General features: G+C 43.6%; 1 protein-coding gene across 4 annotated transcripts in view; it reads left to right on the top strand.

The window, feature by feature from the left end:
• LOC139538416 (kalirin-like) overlaps nucleotides 1-20,397 on the top strand; it is a 301,849-nt gene that overhangs the window by 261,904 nt on the left and 19,548 nt on the right. Inside the window, exons 35-51 of one of the 4 annotated variants that reach the window (XM_071340411.1) lie at nucleotides 3,770-4,041; nucleotides 5,239-5,379; nucleotides 6,218-6,313; nucleotides 7,551-7,669; nucleotides 8,009-8,075; nucleotides 8,787-8,890; nucleotides 9,299-9,368; nucleotides 9,569-9,655; nucleotides 9,774-9,866; nucleotides 10,011-10,061; nucleotides 10,342-10,419; nucleotides 12,137-12,322; nucleotides 12,539-12,710; nucleotides 13,540-13,781; nucleotides 14,232-14,482; nucleotides 16,088-16,223; nucleotides 20,209-20,268. In XM_071340411.1, coding sequence (XP_071196512.1) covers nucleotides 3,770-4,041; nucleotides 5,239-5,379; nucleotides 6,218-6,313; nucleotides 7,551-7,669; nucleotides 8,009-8,075; nucleotides 8,787-8,890; nucleotides 9,299-9,368; nucleotides 9,569-9,655; nucleotides 9,774-9,866; nucleotides 10,011-10,061; nucleotides 10,342-10,419; nucleotides 12,137-12,322; nucleotides 12,539-12,710; nucleotides 13,540-13,781; nucleotides 14,232-14,482; nucleotides 16,088-16,223; nucleotides 20,209-20,268 — 2,225 coding nt within the window. Of the gene's footprint in view, nucleotides 1-3,769; nucleotides 4,042-5,238; nucleotides 5,380-6,217; nucleotides 6,314-7,550; nucleotides 7,670-8,008; nucleotides 8,076-8,786; nucleotides 8,891-9,298; nucleotides 9,369-9,568; nucleotides 9,656-9,773; nucleotides 9,867-10,010; nucleotides 10,062-10,341; nucleotides 10,420-12,136; nucleotides 12,323-12,538; nucleotides 12,711-13,539; nucleotides 13,782-14,228; nucleotides 14,483-16,087; nucleotides 16,224-20,208; nucleotides 20,269-20,397 lie in introns of all 4 variants that reach the window. The other 3 variants (XM_071340410.1, XM_071340413.1, XM_071340412.1) reach the window with 3 other exon arrangements.

The raw sequence follows: 20,397 nt of genomic DNA, 5'->3' as shown, positions 1-20,397 counted from the left end.
TCTCTCTCTCTCTCTCTCTCTCTCTCTCTGACAAAGGCCCATGGAGAAAGCCTGTCTGAAAAGTGTTCATGAAAAGTGTTCAGTGTTCATGTTATCAAAGAGCCATTTCATCAGTTGACTCCACATGGAGAGGAGGGGCTGTGGGTCACCTCAGTTAAAGGGATATTTCAGGATTTTGGTAAATGAATGCCCTTTATCAACTGTGCTTTCCCAGAGTCAGGTGAACTTTTGGATGCCAAGTCAAATTCTTCGGAACCAACAGTGAAATGCTTACTTACGGGTACTTTGCCAACAATGCAGAGTTTTTTTTTTTATTATAAAAAGTTAAGAGGTAGTATGCTTGCTGTACCCAAAGACTTTCAGTCTTTGTGCTAAGCTAGTTAGCATTGGCTTGCAAACCGACCACTAACTTCCTTCATACTGGACGCAGATACATAAAAATGTTATCTACGAGTTCATCTGACTCTGGGGATGTAGATAAATGGTCTCATTGCCAAAGCCCCGAACTATCCCTTTAAAAGGCCTATTCCTTCAGACTGCCCTTCTTTCTCTCTCCTCTCTCTCCCCCTCTCTCTCTCTCTTTCGGCCCTGTTGTTGACTGTCCCCACAGGGAGAGATTGTGGCTGGGACTATGATATGGCTGTGATACCCCTATGGGCTGCTGAGCTAATCTACTTAATAATATCTAACTACAGGCTTTGTCCACATGATTCTCCACAAGCTCACTTCCCCATAATGAGTCACCTAGCACAGAAGCAACAAGTCGGCAGCAACACAGGCTACGCTATCCCACTCTGCAATTTCCTGTCAATACAGTGCATTCGGGAAGTATTCAGACCCGTTGACTTTTTCCACATTGTCTTACGTTACAGCCTTACTCTAAAATGTATTAAATAAAACAAATCCTCATGAATCTACACACAATACCCCATAATGACAAAGCGAAAACACGTTTATCGAAATTTTAGTATTCAGACCCTTTGCTATGAGACTTAATTGAGCTCAGGTGCATCCTGTTTCCATTGATCATCCTTGAGATGTTTATACAACTTGATTGGAGTCCACCTGTGGTAAATTCAATTGATTGGACATGATTTGGAAAGGCACACACCTGTCTATATAAGGTCCCACAGTTGACAGTGCATGTCAGAGCAAAAACCAAGCCATGAGGTCGAAGGAATTGTCCGTAGAGCTCCGAGACAGGATTGTGTCGAGGCACAGATCTGGGGAAGGGTACCAAAACATTTCTGCAGCATTGAAGGTCCCCAAGAACACAGTGGCCTCCATGATTCTTAAATGGAAGAAGTTTGGAACCACCAAGACTCTTCCTACAGCTGGCCGCCCGGCCAAACTGAGCAATCGAGGGAGAAGGGCCTTGGTCAGGGAGGTGAGCAAGGTCATATAACAAAATATGGAAAAAGTCAAGGGGTCTGAATACTTTCTGAAGGCACTGAATGTGTCCCAAATGGCACCCGGTCTTCAATTGCTCACGGGCGCGAGAAGTGTTATTCTCCCTCTTTTGTTTGCCTCAATAGGATTGACTGGAGCAGCACACATCTCCCTATCTGGCTGATAACAACATCCTGGGTCTTTTCAACAGCATGGACAGACTTGTGTGTTGGTTGACCTGGCCGGCCTTCACAGCACAAACATAACTCCCCTTTCTGCTCAATGGCTTGGCCAAATGTTTCCTTTAGTATCAAGCTATGTTTTATCTCAGTGGATGGATGTTCTCTCTGCTTTTATAGTTAGTAATACTGACGATACCTCAGGATTGTGTTCATTTGGGAGAAAATGATTTTTTTTGTGTTCTGTTGCTAAATGTTTTGTTATGGTGTACCCTACTGTACTTCGCTTTTGACTGCATGGGGGTGGACTGGGAGGAGTTTGACAAATACATCATTCAGGAGCTTTTGCACTAGTCACTCTCTGGCGCCAGTCTGGATCTATGTGAGGACCTCTGCTCTCTTTTGGGTCTATGTATCCTTCCACAGAGGAATTTTGTAACAGAGTGCAGGGGCAAATGTCCTCGCCCTGTAGACCAGAGCTAGTCTGGATTCAACAGCACATACAGTTCCTTCAGAAAGTGTTCAACCCCTTGACTCTTTCCACATTTTTTGTTGTGTTTCTGCCTGAATTTTAAATCGATTCAATTGAGATTTGGTCTCACTAATCTACACACGATAGATATCCCATTATGTCAAAGTGGAATTTTGTTTTGATAAATTATTACAAATGAATAAAAAATGAAAAACTGAAATGTCTTGAGGGAATAAGTATTCAACCCCTTTGTTATGGCACACCTAAATAAGTTCAGGAGTAAAAATGTGCTGAACAAATCACATAATAAGTTGCATGGACACACCCTGTGTGCAATAATAGTGGTTCACATGATTTTTGAATGTGGCAAAGAAATGTACTTTTTGTCCTGAATACAAAGCATTATGTTTGGGGCAAACACAGCACTCTATATTTTCAAGCGTGGTGGTGGCTGCATCATGTTATGGGTATGCTTGTCATCGGCAAGGACTAGGGAGTTTTTGGGGATAAAAAAAAACGGAATAGAGCTAAGCACAGGCAAAATCCTAGAAGAAACCCTGGTTCAGTCTGCTTCCCAACAGACACTGGAAGGCAAATTCACCATTCAGCAGGACAGTAACGTAAAACACAAGGCCAAATCTACACTGGAGTTGCTTACCAAGATGACATTGAATGTTCCTGAGTGGTCTAGTTACAGTTTTGACTTAAATTGGCTTTGAAATCTATGGCAAGACTTGAAAATGGCTGTCTAGCAATGATACATTTCTGAGAAATGTCTGAATTTTTCTTCCCCTTTGACATTAGAGTATTTTGTGTAGATTGTTGACAATAAATAACAATTGAAGCCATTTTAATCCGACTTTGTAACGCAATAACACGTGGAAAAATACTAGTGGGTTGAGTATTTTCCGAAGGCACTGTATGTCTTCAACTTGGTTAAATAGTTAGTAATAGCCTAAACCAGTCCACCTTTTAGCCATTTATGAAGCAAGCTGCAGTTTATTAACATAAAAGTAAGAAAAGCAACTGTCCAGTAAACGATTCCACTATCTTTTTACTGGCTTAAAACAAACATGAGCATCAAATATTTACGGAGAAAAGTGCATAATTATCAGCTAACACACTGGAAATATATCTTGGGAAAAAAAGAACATTTCTCACAGGCCCTGTTTGTAGAAATAATATCAATGGTCAAAAGGAGGTGTGTTGTGTTCTGAAACCGAGGCTTGAAATGAGCTGAACACACACTGTGACTTGCATTCCTATACAGTATTAGGCTACATTGAGTATTGTTAGTATACACATGGCTGCATTCCTACACTGTATTACATTGGGCAATGTTAATAAACAAATGACTTGTGTACTGTTCACCCTATGCTTTTGGGAAGGTTGGTATTTCTTAGTGGACGTCAGACTGCAAGGGATAACTAAGGGATAGTTAGTACAGAAAGCTAGCACTGTGTATGGACAGAGTCTGTATCCAACACGGCACCTTATTTCCTATGTAGTGCTCTACTTTGGCCAGGGCCCATAGGGCTCTGGTCAAAAGTAGTACACTGTAGGGAATAGGATGCCACTTGGGACGCACACAAAGCCAACGAGAGAGAGCTGGTGTGTGACTCAGAGGCTCATGCTGTATATTTGTGTACTATAAAGGTGTGTGTTTGACAGAATGTTGTCACGGTGGAATTTTGAAGTCTAAAATGCTGTTTGTCTCGTCTCCTTCCAGAGAACTACTCGGTCAGTGGGCCCGAGGGAGCGAAAACCGAGTCGGTGGCCAGCCTGCAGCCCCAGGCATCCCAGAGCTCCATCCATTCAAGCTCTCCGGGACCGAAGCGCTCGGGGAACACCCTGAAGAAGTGGCTGACCAGCCCTGTGCGCCGCCTCAGCCACGGCAGCAGCATCAAGAAGTTACCCAACAAGCACAAGAAGAGGGACGGCCGCAAGAGCATCGACCTGGGGCCGCCCGAGAGCGCCCTGCACGGCGAGAGCGTAGACGAGGTAACGAGTGTCCTGATTCCTCTCCACCAGCATCTCTCTCGCTTTCTTTCTCTCCCTCCACCCATCTCTCTCCTCTCCACAGCATCTCTCGCTCTCTCTTTCCACCTCTCTCGCAGCTCGAGAGCGCAGACGAGGTAACAATCACAGTCTCTTCTGCGTCCTCTTCAGCCTCCTCTCTCTCTTTCCACTCTCTCCATCCAGCGCGTCTCTGTACATACAGTGATTGGTTTCTAAGGGACATGTCCATCACGGTTCTTCAGGGACCGCTTATGGTGGACTTGTGCTTCTTTCAGGCTCTGTTAGTTTTACAAAGTTTTAAGTGAATTGATCGAATTTAGAAGTACAGCTCCGGTAACACCAGTTTAACCCATTGTTATCCAAACCAATGGGATTCTCCTCTAGATCCGACTGCTGAACTTCTCTTGAACCTGTAGGAAAAGGTTCATTACAAGGATTGCTTATCTAAAGCGTTCAAAATCGCTTGACCCTCCCATGTAGGGAGGAGCAGTTTCCCAAGGATACAGTATGAGCTGTTTTCTTATGACATCCTAGCCCAATTACCATGGGACAATTCTACAGGGTGCATAGGCAATGTTGGTTTAATCACAAGTCATGAACAATGGGCATCACAGTGTAAATTGGAACCTTCAAGCAATTTTAGTCAGTGTACTAGTGTATATCTTCCCATTTTAATTTACGGATAGCAGCGCAATGTTGTGCTGTACTATAACCTCTGCTAAATGTTTTAGATGCCTCCCAGAAGGATAGAAAAGTGAGAGAAATGCATAATCACCATATGTTATTAGACAGCTACAGTATAATTTCACAGAACCTTGAAAAGTAGACTCCTTGTTCTCACTCCTAGCGAAGCCCCATGATTTTTTAAAAAGCCTAAAGGAATGGTCACAGAAGTGTCCCACATGATTTGATCTCGCCGATCAGTGGGACTGTGATTAGGACCTCGTCCCTAATGGCACCCTATTCTCTCTAATTGTGCAGTGCACTATAATAGGGAATAGGGTGCCATTTGGGACGCACCCCCAGGCCTGAAGTGACTTCCTACTGGGTGGCTCCCAGTGGGATTCTGAGACAGAGAGGCACTGTGGTGGAGCAGGGCACCCTAGTGAACCCCGGGACAATGGCCCACATTAACTCCCCCTGCTCCCCCCCCTGACTCGACCCTTTCTATCTCTACAGAGGGGCAGAAAGGAGGGCCCCCTGTCCAAGTCCTCCTCTGGAATGCAGAGCGGAGGAGAGGAGGAGCCCGAGGACGACTCTCACACCCCCCTGCCGCCCCCCATGGAGATCATCAAGGACCCTTCGTCCCAGGAGGAGAAGGTATGACACGACACCCTCTCTCTCTGACACCGTAGTACCTCTTCTACCCTAGCTCACTCTGGAGTAACTTCTAGATGCGTCCAAAATGGCACCCTGTTATGCTCTGGTCAAAAGTATTGCACTATGTAGGGAATAGGGTGCCCTTTGGAATGCAACCTTAGCAACAACAAGAAAATATAACAAAAAAATGTAAAAAGGAATATCTTCCCTTCGGTTAATGGACTTGTGTTCAAGCACCTTATTGGTCGCAGAAAATCTGTTATGTCATTCAGCACAGGCTCATAAGACGTGTCCACCTGCAGCACCCTCCCCTCTGCTGTCTATATGTACAGTACAACACTATGCCACAAACTACCAGATGTGTCTACAGCAGAGTCTGTGTCTGCTGTGCCCTGATCAATGTGAGGCATTATGTACACTGGCTTGGTTTACAGCTGGAAGAGCTGCTGCACTGTGTTTGACCTAACTAACACACTGCTGCACTGTTTCACTTTCACTCTCTCACTTGACTCTATATACAAGATCACACCACACTGTCTGTGTCCCGAATGGCATCCTATTCCGTTTGTAGTGCACTGTTTTTGACCAAGGGCCTCTGGTCAAAACTAGTGCACTATAATTTGGGACGCATGCTTTGGCACTAAATTGTCTCTGGCCTACTACTTACTGACGTAGCTCGTGTATAATTCCAATAGCACCTCACATTTCTCCACGAAAGCTTGCCTTTTGTAGCTGCTCAAAGGTCCTGACTAATAACTACCTTTGTCTCCTTGTCCCTGTTCCCTTTCTCCTCCTCCCTGCTACTAACACTCCCTTCCTCCCAAACCGTGCCTTACAGTCCTCCGCATTGCATACTGCGCGTCAGGGCTCTGCCGATGTCCCCAGCGCTGCGGATCTTGTCAGTGCAATAGAAAAGTTGGTCCAAACTAAGATGGTAAGTGCTAAGGTGAATGCAATACAAAATGGCATTGAGCAATTTCTACACTCTTTGCACACTGCTAACAGTCGGTGACAATCTCTTAACCATCTAAACTAACCCTCTGTTTCTCTTGACGTCATCTACTCACTCCAACTTCCGCTTCTCAAAGGCTAACCACTAACCAACCATGTCATGCTGACTGGGAGCCACCATTTTGAGATGCACATCCGATGTTCATGTTATCACGCAGGACAGTTAACACATAGCTTCCTCTCTCAATGTGGTTGATAGAACAGAGGCCGCGTCTCAAATAGCACCCTATTCCCTGTCTAGTGCACTACTTTTGACCAGGGCCCATAGGGCATAGAGAAGAGGGTGCTATTTGGGACTCAGCCTCTCTTGCCACAAACAGATAAGATAAAACAGATTAAGTAGTATGGCGTCAGGTGAAAGATCGTGTGATACGTTTCCGAGTATCTAATGCGCACAGTAGCTTCCTTGTGAATGTTCATAAACTTATTATTTGAAAAAATGTTGACCCCTTTTTCTCCCCAATTTCGTGGTATCCAATTAGTAGTTACAGTCTTGTCTCATCGCTGCAGCTCCCGTACAGACTCGGGAGAGGCAAAGGTTCTCCGAAACACAACCAAGCCGTACTGCTTCTTGACACAATGCCCACTTAACCCGGAAGCCAGCTGCACCAATGTGTCGGAGGAAACACCGTACACCTGGCAACCGTGTCAGTGTGCACTGCGCCCGGCCCGCCACAGGACATCCCTGCTGGCCAAACCCTCCCGTAACCCGGACGACGCTGGGTCAATTGTGCGCCGTCCCATGGGTCTCCCGGTCGCCGCCGGCTGCGACAGAGCCTGGACTCGAACCCAGAATCTCTAGTGGCACAGCTAGCACTGCGATGCAGAGCCTGGACTCGAACCCAGAATCTCTAGTGGCACAGCTAGCACTGCGATGCAGCGCCTTAGACCACTGCTTCACTCGGGAGGCCAAATGTTTGTTAATTTGACAATGTTTTGATCAACTCTCTTTCAGCTTTGTGCACGTGGAGCCATTTCCAAAAGAGCACAATACAATCGAACACTGTTTTTGAGATGCATAGACTTATTATGTAGCTCATTAAAGCAGAGTGATCTCCTCATCAGTTCCCTCTCCCTGAGTCACAGCAGTGGACTGTGTGACTATAACCTCTGACCTCTGAGCCCTGGCTTCATATCCTCTCTCTCTTCTCCCTTGTCAGAATCTGGAGCCAGGTGCCTATCCCAGCTTCACCAATTTGACTCCTCCAGAACAGACCAGCCCAGCCCTGCCCAGGAACCCTGAACTGGAGCAGAAGGCCAAAGCTCTGCGTGGACGCATGTATGACACATGTAGCTAAACCTCTGGCTGACTCCCAATTCCCAAAGTGTGCATTTGCACACTCCCCATCATGGATTTAACAATGGTGGAAACTCCCTCCAGCCAGTGATTACACCAATGCAATGGTTTTAAGTCCATGAAGGGGAGTGTTCAAGTGCACACTTCGAGAGAAAGTTGGAGAATGTGGCACACAAACTAGGGCCCTTGCCTCTCTTGACACTCCCAAGTTAAAGTCCCTTTGTTTGTAGCATTACTGTATTTAGAGGTGGTTCATTCTGCAGAGAAATGCTGCCTCCTGTGTGTATTCAGGTCACTGAACACACTTGTCCTTGTCCTCAGGTTTGTCCTCAATGAGCTGGTACAGACGGAGAAGGACTATGTCAAGGATTTGGGGATTGTAGTAGAGGTGAGTTGAGCACAATCTCGTTCTAGCAGGGGACTATTCAGCCTCGAAAGTGTGGAAGGAGCGTGAGAGAGAGGCAACAGTGGTGTCCTAGTAACAGTGGAGAATGTGACCAGTCACTGCTCTAGTTTTAGAAGATAAATCTCCAAGGTATGCGTCCCAAATGGCACCCCATTCCCTATTTAGTGCACTACATTTGACCAGAGCCCTATGGGCCATTATATAGGGATTAGGGTGCTATTTGGAACGTATCCAAGTGTTTGGTGTTGGAATAGCAGCCAGGCTGTGTCCTTGTTGTCGTCCTATTTGCATTGTGTCCTTTGGTAATCATGTCAAAGTCACAGAGAAGCTCTCGGACTTATGACCATATTTATGTGCAGTTCAGAAAACCTCATTTGAGTATGGTTTTGTCTTACATAGTGAGATAAGGGCATAGGGGTTTTCTCACGTCCAGGGCTGTGTCCCAAATGACAACATATTCCCTATATAGTGCACTATAGGCCCTGGTCAAATGTAGTGCACTAATTACGGAATATGGTGCCGTTTGGGATGCAGCCCGTGTATTCAACCATATGTAGTAATCCTATTCTCTTTTTCCACCACATGATAGTTTTACACTGCTGATTATTGTCGGACTCTCATGTTTCCCTTGACGAGTCATATCAAGTCCACGACCTAAATTCGGTCAGATTATCATTTTTTCCCCCCTTGTAGGAGTTCATGAAGAAGATGGAGGAGAAGGGAGTCCCTGAAGATATGAAAGGAAAAGACAAAATGGTTTTTGGGAATATTCACCAGATCTACGACTGGCACAGAGAGTAAGTCGTTTTCCAGTCTGCTGATTGTGTTTGTGTGCAAAATGCCACCCTATTCCCTACGTAGTGCACTACTTTTGACCTCAATGTGAATCTGTTGCTATCAATTGATCAAATCACTTTTTGTAAAGGAGAATATGTGTAATTCAATTGAGGGTTCATATAAATTATCATAATATGACATAACATATTTGGTAGTTGAATAACATTTGGGGAAATCGGATCTAGACTTTAATTTCCTTATTTATTATTATTATTATGGGGATTTTTCAAATGTGAAAAAGGTAGTGTGGGGATAAATGTTGGGAACCCCTGGTAGAAGACCAAACTTAGGCATGTAGTAGAATATACCACTATTTTGGCTTGTCTCATAACCATACACAGTGATTGAGAGAATGTTTCCTCCCACAGTTTTTTTGTCGGTGAGCTGGAGAAATGTCTTGAAGACAACGAGCACCTTCCTGAGCTTTTCATTAAACATGTACGTGACTTGTGTCCCATTTGTTGTCCGGGTGAGATGATGGGTGTTGTAGAACTTCAAGTTAGACACATTTAACAACCATGGGTGACGACCAAAACATTCAACAACCAGACATACTGAGGTTTAAAAGTATTATTCAGACATTTTCAACCATAGAACTGGAAAATAAATATACTAATACTGTGGCTCCTTTTGAACAGGAGAGGCGACTACACATGTATGTGGTTTACTGCCAGAACAAGCCCAAGTCTGAATTTATCGTCGCTGAGTACGACTCATTTTTCGAGGTGAGCTATACCACACTTCTGAGAATTCTTGAGCAGTCTGAGAATGGCTTTGCATAAAATATATATTTTTTTGCATTATAAATAAGCCAAATCCTATTTGCATCTAATTCTACTTTAGGGCCTACAGCAAGAGATCAGTTCAAGACTGGGCATAAGTGACTTTCTCATAAAGCCAATTCAGAGAATTACCAAGTATCAGCTGCTTCTAAAGGTAAGGCTAACATTCTCAACTCCAGCCTACAAGGAACCCTGTAACATGCAAGTCTTAGATATACTCGATTTACACCAAACGTTCCATTCTTTTTATTGATGCCCTATTAATTACTTAACTCTTTTTATTTGTATCGTTCTTCAGGACTTCTTGAAGTATAGTTCCAAAGCAGGACTAGATTGCCAAGAGTTGGAGGTAACAGAAACGATTTGCGATTGAAGCTATACAGTATGTGTTGTTTAGGGTTTCCCAAAATACTAGTTTTTTTCTGAAATCCCATTTGGAAGATTCATGAAATCTGTAGGGACAAATTCTGAAATCTTCCTGATTCCAGGAAACTTTCAATCAGGATTTCTGGAAAGCTTAGGCTTTTGGGAAAGTTACTGGACATTTGTAACCTTAGTTGTTGTGTTGTGTATCCATCATCATGGCTATATCTACTTCAATGCTCACACCATTCTTAATGTGTTTACAGAAAGCAGTTGGTTTAATGTCCCAGGTCCCCAAGCTGTGCAATGACATGATGAATCTTGGCAGACTACAAGGCTATGAGGTACTGTACATTTCCATGTCCTGTATTTATTTAGCCAGGATATTCCACTCAGTAGCAATTGCCACTGTTTCCCAGGGAGTCAATAAAGGCGTTTACATTAAATAGAAAACAGCGCGATGTGATTTGTTATGTCATACGTGTACAGGAAGTTAGCGCTGTGATTTTAGGTTTGTTTCAATCCATGCCCAGCTTGTGAACAATTAGAAATATGTACTAAGCTGTATTATCTGTTTTATTGGACAAACAGGTCAGGGCTTAGTCTGTTTGTTCCTCCACAGCCATAGTGAAAGTCACTTTGACGACACTCAAGACTAAATGAAATCTCTGACCTCTAAGATAAGCAAGGATTTGCCTTGCCTGCTGTAACAGTAGGGAGATTAAAGCACTGTTTGACAATGGCCTGGGCTACGTCCCAAATGGCACCCTATTCCCTATATAGTGCACTACTTTTGACCAGAGCCCTATATGGGTGCCGTTTGAGACGCAACCCTGGTCTCAGACCAAGTGTCTGCTGTTACCTTTATGACCTGGTGAGGAGAGAAGGGGCTGATGGACCGTGTAATACCCCTGTGTTGACAGACAGACTGGGGGGGATGGCCGACTCTGCTTTATTCTCCAGCGTTGTTAGACGTCGAGTCAAATCAAATCAAACTTTATTTGTCACATGCGCCGAATACAACAAGTGTAGACCTTACCATGAAATGCTTACTTACAAGCCCTTAACCAACAGTGCAGTTCAAAAAGAGTTAAGGAAATATTTATTAAATAAACTAAAGTAAAAGAATTATGAAAATTAACACAATAAAATAACAATAACGAGGCTATATACAGGGGTACCGAGTCAGTGTTCGGGGGTGCAGGTTGGTTGAGGTAATGTACATGTTGTTAGGGGTAAAGTGACTATGCATAAATAATAAAGAGCGAGTAGCAGCAGTGTACAAAATAAATGGGGGGGGGGGGGGGTCAATGTAAATAGCCCGGTGGCCATTTGATTAATTGTTCAGCAGTCTTATGGCTTGGGGGTAGAGTCATTTAGGAGCCTTTTGGTCCTAGACTTGGCGCTCCGGGGCGCTTGCTGTGTGAGAACAGAGAAAACAGTCTATGACTTGGGTGACTTAAATATTATGGGCTTTCCTCTAACACCACCTATTATATAGGTCCTGGATGGCAGGAAGCTTGACCCCAGTGATGTACTGGGCCGTGCGCACTACCATCTGTAGCGCCTTACGGTCAGATGTTGAGCAGTTAACATACCAGGTGGTGATGCAACCCGTCAGGATGCTCTCGATGGTGCAGCTGTATAACTTTTTGAGGATCTGGGGACCCATGCCAAATCTTTTCAGTCTCCTGAGGGGGAAAATGTGTTGTAGTGCACTCTTCACAACTGTCTTGGTGTGTTTGGACCATGATAGTTTGTTAGTGATGTTGACACCAAGGAACTTGAAACTCTCGACCCGCTCCTCTACAGCCCCGTCAATGTTAATGGGGGCCTGTTCGGCCCGCCTTTTTGGCCCGCCTTTTCCTGTAGTCCACGATCAGCTCCTTTGTCTTGCTCACATTGAGGGAGAGGTTGTTGTCCTGGCACCACATTGCCAGTTCTATGACCTCCTCCCATTAAGCTGTTTCATCGTTGTCGGTGATCAGGCCTACCAGTCATAACTGAACCTGTGCGTGTGTGTGTGTGTTTGCACGTGTGTGTTCCTGTTCCGTCCCCCAGGGTAAGCTGACCAGCCAGGGTAAGCTGCTGCAGCAGGAAACATTCTTCGTGACAGAGCAGGATACGGGCGTTCTGTCGCGCAGCAAGGAGCGCAGGGTCTTCCTGTTTGAGCAGATCGTCATCTTCAGCGAGCTCCTCCGCAAGGGCTCGTCCACGCCGGGCTACCAGTTCAAGAAGAGCATCAAGGTGAATAACGTCAACCACGACCACAATCAATAAGATCAGGGCCCACATTCACAAAGCGTCTCAGAGTGCTGACCCCACTTATTCATTATGATTAAAAGGCCTAGATCAGTACCTTCTCCTAATAGAGCTGTCCTGAAAACTATTTCCTATTTCCTATTTTTGCGTTGATAATGATTTGTGCATTGATGGGTTAGCATGCTTGTTTCATTGTAACAGGTGAGCTACCTGGGCTTGGAGGAGCATGTGGACAATGACCCGTGTAAGTTTGTGCTGTCGTGTCGAGGGTCGGCTGAGCGCTTCACCCTGCAGGCAGCCAACCTGGACATTAAGCAGGTGTGGGTCCAACATGTCAGCCAGGTCCTTGATGCCCAGAGCAACTTCCTGTCTGGTGAGAGAACATCCTGTCTGACAAATCAAATCAAAATGTATTTGTCACGTGCACCGAATACAACAGGTGTAGACCTTACAGTGAAATGCTTACTTACAGGCTGTAACCAATAGTGCAAAAAAGGTATTAGGTGAACAATAGGTAGGTAAAGAAATAAAACAACAGTAAAAAGACAGGCTATATACAGTAGCGAGGCTATGAAAGTAGTGAGGCTACATACAGACACCGGTTAGTCAGGCTGATTGATGTAGTATGTACATGAATGTATAGTTAAAATGACTATGCATATATGATGAACAGAGAGTAGCAGCAGCGTAAACAGAGGGGTTGGGGAGGGGGGGCACACAATGCAAATAGTCCGGGTAGCCATTTGATTACCTGTTCAGGAGTCTTATGGCTTGGGGGTAAAAACTGTTGAGAAGCCTTTTTGTCCTAGACTTGGCACTCCGGTACCGCTTGCCATCAAACACCTCTACTGTCATTAGCCAGCTCTAGGGTTGCAAGATTCTAGTAATTTTTCCAAGATTCCCAGAAGAATTTCAAGAAATCCAAGTAGGAGTATTCCAGAATTCATGCTCATTCACTTCTGATTCAGGTAATCTTCCAACCAAGAATTCTGGAAAACCTGAAAAATTTGGGAAATGTACTTGAATTTTGCAACCCTAGCTTGATCAAAACCTGTTTAATCATAACTACAGCCTCAACACAGAGTAATACTATGTCATTTTCACCTCTATCATGGTCCTCATCTGTCTGACACAGAATACACAGGTATTATGTGGCTTATCTGCCGTTGACTAGTGTGTGTAACAATTGACTATCTCCACAGCCCTGCAGTCTCCTATTGAGTACCAGAAGGAGAAGGGTAGTTCTCACTCCCTCACCAGAAACCCATCGGGCAGCCGGCCCCCTAGTTGCAACAGTAGGCCGCTCTCCTCCTCCTCTGTGGGGGCAGAGAAGCCACCCCTGGCGGGACCGGGGCGGACCCCCACCCCTCTCGAGCTATCTACCTCCAACGGTAGCCCCTGCTTCGACCCCACGAAACACAGCGAAAGCTACGACTCCACCAGGGTGAGTCCAGTCTAGTTAAATCTAGTCCAGACCACATCAGTCCAGATCACTCCAGTCTAGTTCAGTTCTGTCCAATGCCAATTGCCAGGACACACCCAGGTCTTAGCGTTACCCCCCTCCCCCCCTCAGAACTCTAGCACTGCAGAACTAAGGAGGTTGGAACATTGCAGGTGTGAATTCAGGCTATTATTAGTTCTGAAGGCTGGCCTAGTTTTACTGCGTTTCAGCAGGAGACGACGTGTTCAAACTTGCTGACAAGAAGAACTGAAGTCAGAGTTAAGGAACTGACTCGATGTACTGTACTGTATGTGATGACTCAGGCCCTTTTGAAAGGATCGTTATTTGAATGTGTTTACAGGTTTGTATCAGTGCTGTGATTTCCACTGTCATAATATAATCATCTTCCTTCCTGTACCTCCCCACCCCTCCCCATCCTCCCCACCCCAGCAGCACGACGGCGGATGTAATGGCATGTCCTCCACAATGATGGTGACTCAGGACTACAGTGCACTGAAGGAGAATGAGATCTGTGTGATCCAGGGCGAGATGGTGCAGATCATGGCCACCAACCAGCAGAACATGTACCTAGTTTACCGGTCTGCCAACAGCCAGTCTCCTGCAGCCGAGGGCTGGATCCCAGGCCACATCCTGGGACCCCTCACTAAAACGCTCAAAGACAGTGCTGCTGACGCAAGCATCAAGTAAGTGTCCCGTAAGCCCTGCCACCACACCCACGGAGCTGCTCTGATTGGATGAGGTGAAAGTTGTCTGCTCCAATCCCTACCCCCAACCCCCTTAATGGGAACTAACTCGGAAATGTTGGACTACACAGGGGTCATGTTTTCTCCCTTTTTTTGTTGTTAATATATGTAAAAGCTTATTAAATAATTCTCTGAAAAGAGCTAAAGGACTTTAGAGAATCATGGCTTCACGTAGAGAAGACGCACAGAGATAATCTTACATCAATGACTGGTCTGGACTTTTATTTCTGTTTCTAACATCGTTTTTTTCTTTACACGTTTAAAAAAGAAAAAAGGCCTGATGGACTGAGGCCTATTTCTCAAAGTGGAGAAAGTTTGTTATTGTCTATGGCAATTTGTACAGATTGTGTTTTTATTTTATTTTTAGAACTTTTATTTTGTTATTATCAGATATGTTGGCGGTTTACTGTAAACGTTAATTTGGTTTGTTACTGATGCACTCTCTTCAGTACATTCCTGTATGAAGTATTTTGCACTATTTAAGAGAATCCATTATTAATGAAGGCAGGTTGTGCAATATAATGATAGTCACAATGTTAGTCATTGTACTTGTAGTGTAACTAAACATTTTAAATGCATTTTAAATATGTAAAATACAATGTTGACATAAGCATGCATTTGCAAGGCAACAAGTTTAACTTGTTTGCGTAAGAAGAATATCAGTGACATTGTTAATATTGCTAAACTCTGCAGTCCAACTGCACCTTTCTCCGCTGACCATTGCTCTTACAGCATTAGACCTAGATTCCATTCTTATCTCACATTGAGGATAAAATGAATAGTGAAATCAGTTACCAGTTATTTTATAATGTTGATTTTCATTTGTAAAGATCTCTATCTAGTTTAATTGTGGCTTGCCATCCATTTCTTCCCATTGATGGACCGTTTCTAAATCATGGGCTTTATTAAAGTGATCATCATTCTCATGGATATGTCCCGGTGGTGTATAAATACATTGACAAAACACAAACACCACTTCTGGGATCTACATAAAGGAGTGAAGACGTTAGGAGTATTTCAACAGCATTTTATTCACTTTCTATATGATTTGTTTATTTTTACCCGTTTTGTTGACGTAGTCTTATTTAAATTTTGTACTAACCACACCGGTCCTCGACAAAAGTTGGTTGTGTACAAAGCAGCATCATTGAAAATCTCATGACAAAGTAGAGCCATTGAATGGTTGGTCAGACGCAACAAACTATGCTGCTTTGACACAAATTGTCCACTATGGTGTAAGAGAATCAAGGTATGGTAGCGTATGGAGAAGTCACATTTAAAAGCTTGTCCGTCTTGTGTGTCTACATTTATAATATACAGTGATACAAATATGAACATTAGCTTTTTTTTCTTTTTTTTCTGTTACAAAGAAGGTACATTTCTGTCTCTCTTTCTTTCTTTAGCTTTCTCTTGATCTCAATCTCACTCTTTGATTTTCTTTTCTTTCAATAAAGTTGGCTAGCCCCCACTCAATCCCCCCTGCACCTCCTCTCCCCTCACTGTGAATAAGCCTGGATTTGACTGGTACATTTCTTGGCACAACAGGAAATCTCTTTCATGGAATACCCTGCGCTCGAGAAAGCGGACAGAAAAGGATATCAATGGCAAGGGTGGTGATGCAAAGGTTGAGAATGGACTCCGTAAGCCCAAGGAGATTCTCGGCACCAAGGTCACTGTCGAAGTGAGTAAGCAGGCGAACGGAGATGGAGTTCTATGACCCTGGCTGCCAATCCCTCACCTGTGTGCCGTGATGTTAATAATCTCCCAACACTTAAACATGATAATCTAACTGCACTGTCTGCTCTCACTTTGGTTTGACTCCCCCTTATGCATGACACTAATGAGTCAAGTGACTTCTTGTCTGTGAATTGTGGTAGTTTTGGTTTTGATTAAGCTAACTTTGGTTTTTGTTCAAATTAACAACTTTTGTTTACATTAATACCACTGTGAAACCACCATTTTGATAACATATGTCCTGGAACCCATGAAGCTATCTCCTAAATGAAAGTCCTCATTCCAGAGTATGGGTTTAGCATGACGGTATTATAAGCTGTTCACTTGGCTGTTAAATTGAAACACACTGAAACTGGATCTCACTATACAGTGAATCATCACTCTACACACAATACCCCATAAGGACAAAGCGAAAAACTGTTTTTTTGAAATCTTTGCAAATGTATATAAAAAAAACATACCTTCAGTATTCAGACCCTTTGCTATGGGACTCGAAATTGAGCTCAGGTGCATCCTGTTTCCATTGATCATCCTTGAGATGTTTCTACGACTTGATTGGTAAATTCAATTGATTGGACATGATTTGGAAAGGCACACACCTGTCTATATACTGTAAGGTCCCACAGTTGACAGTGCATGTCAGAGCAAAAACCAAGCCATGAGGTCGAAGGAATTGTCCGTAGAGCTTCGAGACAGGATTGTGTTGAGGCACAGATCTGGGGAAGGGTACCAAAACATTTCTGCAGCATTGAAGGTCCCCAAGAACACAGTGGCATCCATCATTCTTAAATGGAAGAAGTTTGGAACCACCAAGACTCTTCCTACAGCTGGCTGAACGGTCAAACTGAGCAATCGGGGGAGAAGGACCTTGGTCAGGGAGGTGACCATAAACCAGATGGTCACTCTGACAGAGCTAGAGTTTCTCTGTGGAGATGGTTGTCCGTCTGGAAGGTTCTCCCATCTCTGCAGCTCTCCACCAATCAGGCCTTTATGGTAGAGTGGCCAGACGGAGTCCACTCTTCAGTAAAAGGCACATGACAGCACACTTGGAGTTTGCCAAAAGGCACCTAAAGGACTCAGACCATGAGAAACAAGATTCTTTAGTCTGATGAAACCAAGATTGAACTCTTTGGCCTGAATGCCAAACATCATGTCTGGAAGAAACCTGGCACCATCCCTACGGTGAAGCATGGTGGTGGCAGCATCATGCTGTGGGGATGTTTTTCAGCAGCAGGGACTGGGAGACTAGTCAGGATCGAGGGAAAGATGAACGGAGCAAAGTACAGAGATCCTTGATGAAAACCTGCTCAAGAGCGCTCAGGACCTCAGACTGGAGGCGAAGGTTCACCTTCCAACAGGACAACGACCCTAAGCACACATCCAAGATAACGCAGGAGTGGCTTCAGGACAAGTCTCTGAATGTCCTTTAGTGGCCCAGCCAGAGCCCAGACTTAAACCCGATCGAACATCTCTGGATAGACCTGAAAAAAGCTGTGCAGCGACGCTCCCAATCCAACCTGACAGAGATTTGAGAAACTCCCCAAATACAGGTGTGCCAAGATTGTAGCATCATACCCAAGAAGACTCGAGGCTGTAATCGCTGCCAAAGGTGCTTCAACAAAGTACTGAGTAAAGGGTCTGAAATACTTATGTAAATGTTATATTTCTTTGTGCAAACATTTCTAAAAACCTGTTTTTGCTTTGTCATTATGGGGTGTTGTGTGTAGATTGATGAGAAAAAAAACAATTTAAAACATTTTAGAATAAGGCTGTAACGTAACAAAATGTGGAAATAATCAAGGGGTTTGAATACTTTCCAAATGCACTGTACATTACATTATCTTTCTGTATCAATATACAGTATCAGTGCATTTCAAAGTAAACCCATATCAATTCCAAATGATGCTATGCTAAGTCTGCCAATCCAGCTATCGTCTTAAGCATGTTAGAGTACATTATATTAATTTGACAATTATGACCATTCAAAAAATCACTAAGTTTGCTTGCAAGTTTGTTCTCGTCATGGGTTGTTTTAATATTTATGGCACTACCCCTACACTCCCAACATCAAATATTAACTGAAAAAGAGACCTACACATAGAATTACTTGTCTGCTTTAGTGTGTTGTTAATTATCTTGTTGCATGGTGTCAGCTCTATAATGTCTATGATTTAATGTAGCTACATTTTCCAGCTCATCCAATATGTATATATTGATACATTTACCTCCAATAGGCTCAGTTATACCCAAGCAACTCTACGTTGCAGATTCACTCTTTATTTTCTTACATTCAAGCCTTCCCACATACTATATGCTGGATTGGACCTCTAGCCCTTATCCCCATAGGCCATCCAAGATAAAACAATTAGTTACCTTGCACTGTAGGTGTATGTATCCAATCCTTTCAGATATACAGGAATGCTTGGGGAGTATGGGCTATGGGATGACTTTGGAATTCAGCACAATACATATTCTCTGTCTTTAGCACTATATTTACTAGTAAGCACAAATCCCATATCAACAACCCATACACAATTAAGTGATAATGCCCCTAGAAGCTGGTGTTTGGAGAATATATTGGCACGGGTGCCAATATATCCTATTCTCTGGCATTATCACTTTTATACAACAGGTTACCAACATATTCAAATAATGATTGACATATTTTCATAAAAAATTTTACTTTGAAGAATTTATTCATACTATTTCATACTTCCACAAGACATAGTCCTGACACAAATCTAGGATTGCTACCCAAACCGGCTGGTCGTTCGTTTGTTCTATCAGTTCGTTTGCTAGAGACGTTCAGTCGTTCAGTCTTTTTGTTCTGTATGTACAGTATGGACGCGACCCAGTCGTTCGTTCTAAATGTTCCATTGCCATACTGGCTGGCAACATTCTCATCCCTTACTTGCTAGGGAGACAACTACAGCTAATTTACAGTCACATCAAAAAGTGCAGCTAGAATAACAGCAAGGTAGCTATTTGTAAACCTTGCTGTCAGACCGACAGACCGATATTGTTTCAATATTCAAATTCGATCTCCAGCTGTCCAATATTTGTATACACCCAAAACAATGAGCTAATGAGGCGAGATTTTGCCTGGCATAGAAAATGTGCTCTCTCGTCAGGACACTGTTGTTCAGAGGATCTAGCCAACAACACAGCTAACACAATTACTTCAAACTGAAGCTGGAAAGACTGCAAACTAGCTGCACTTCGTTTTGTTGTACCTTTTTTCAGTTTACATTTCTTTGTATATATCCATAAAAATAATGCCAGCCGATTCATGATTTCGACTGGCTGAGAAACGCTGCCTGTCTGTCTCGTCCTGACTCCCGTTCATTACGAGCTCATTACTATGAGACAGCTGGAGATTGAAGTTGAATATTGAAACAATGTTGCAAATGTCGGAGAAACCGACAGCAAGTTTTATACAAATCTCTGCTGTTGATAACTAAATGTTAGTCTAAAAGAAATGTGAGATCATGTCTAGATGCTTTTTATAGTGGAGATCAGGTTTGTAAATTGCTTGGCTGGGCTGATGGAACAGTGGATTGCACAGTCAGATGGAACAGAGTAAATAGGCATTTTAAGTCATAGATTTAGTCCGGTGGTAACTTGTGGAATAGACACCAGCTGTAATGCGGTTTTAACCAATCGGCATTCAGGATTAGACCCACTCGTTGTATAATAGCCTACAAAGAATCCTTAGCCCACATTCAGAAAGCTTCTCTGAGTGGAAGTGCTGACTGAGCTAGTATCAGTTTTGACTTTTCGATCATAATGAATAAGATTGTATGGACAGATCCTACATCAGCACTCATACTCTGAGACACTTTATGAATATGTGCCCTGACCATGCCTCTAGCTTGGGGACCCCAGGCCTTTGTAACCTCTCTAATTTTGCTTTCTCTCATCCCACACCGCAGGAGTCAAACAGCTCAGAGGAGTCAGATTGCGATGATGAACTCCCCAAAACTAGCATGGAGGTAGTAGTACACGCTGATCTGCCGTCATGCATGCTGCCCAGTTGAGTTTCTGTAGCTAACCCAGTGAGCACAAGAAGTTGAAAATGTCTTTTCAACATATTTTTCTACCAAAAATACGTATTTGTAACG

The sequence above is a fragment of the Salvelinus alpinus genome, chromosome 14 (assembly GCF_045679555.1).
Source record: "Salvelinus alpinus chromosome 14, SLU_Salpinus.1, whole genome shotgun sequence".
NCBI lineage: Eukaryota > Metazoa > Chordata > Actinopteri > Salmoniformes > Salmonidae > Salvelinus > Salvelinus alpinus.
This window is presented reverse-complemented; position numbering and strand designations above follow the sequence as displayed.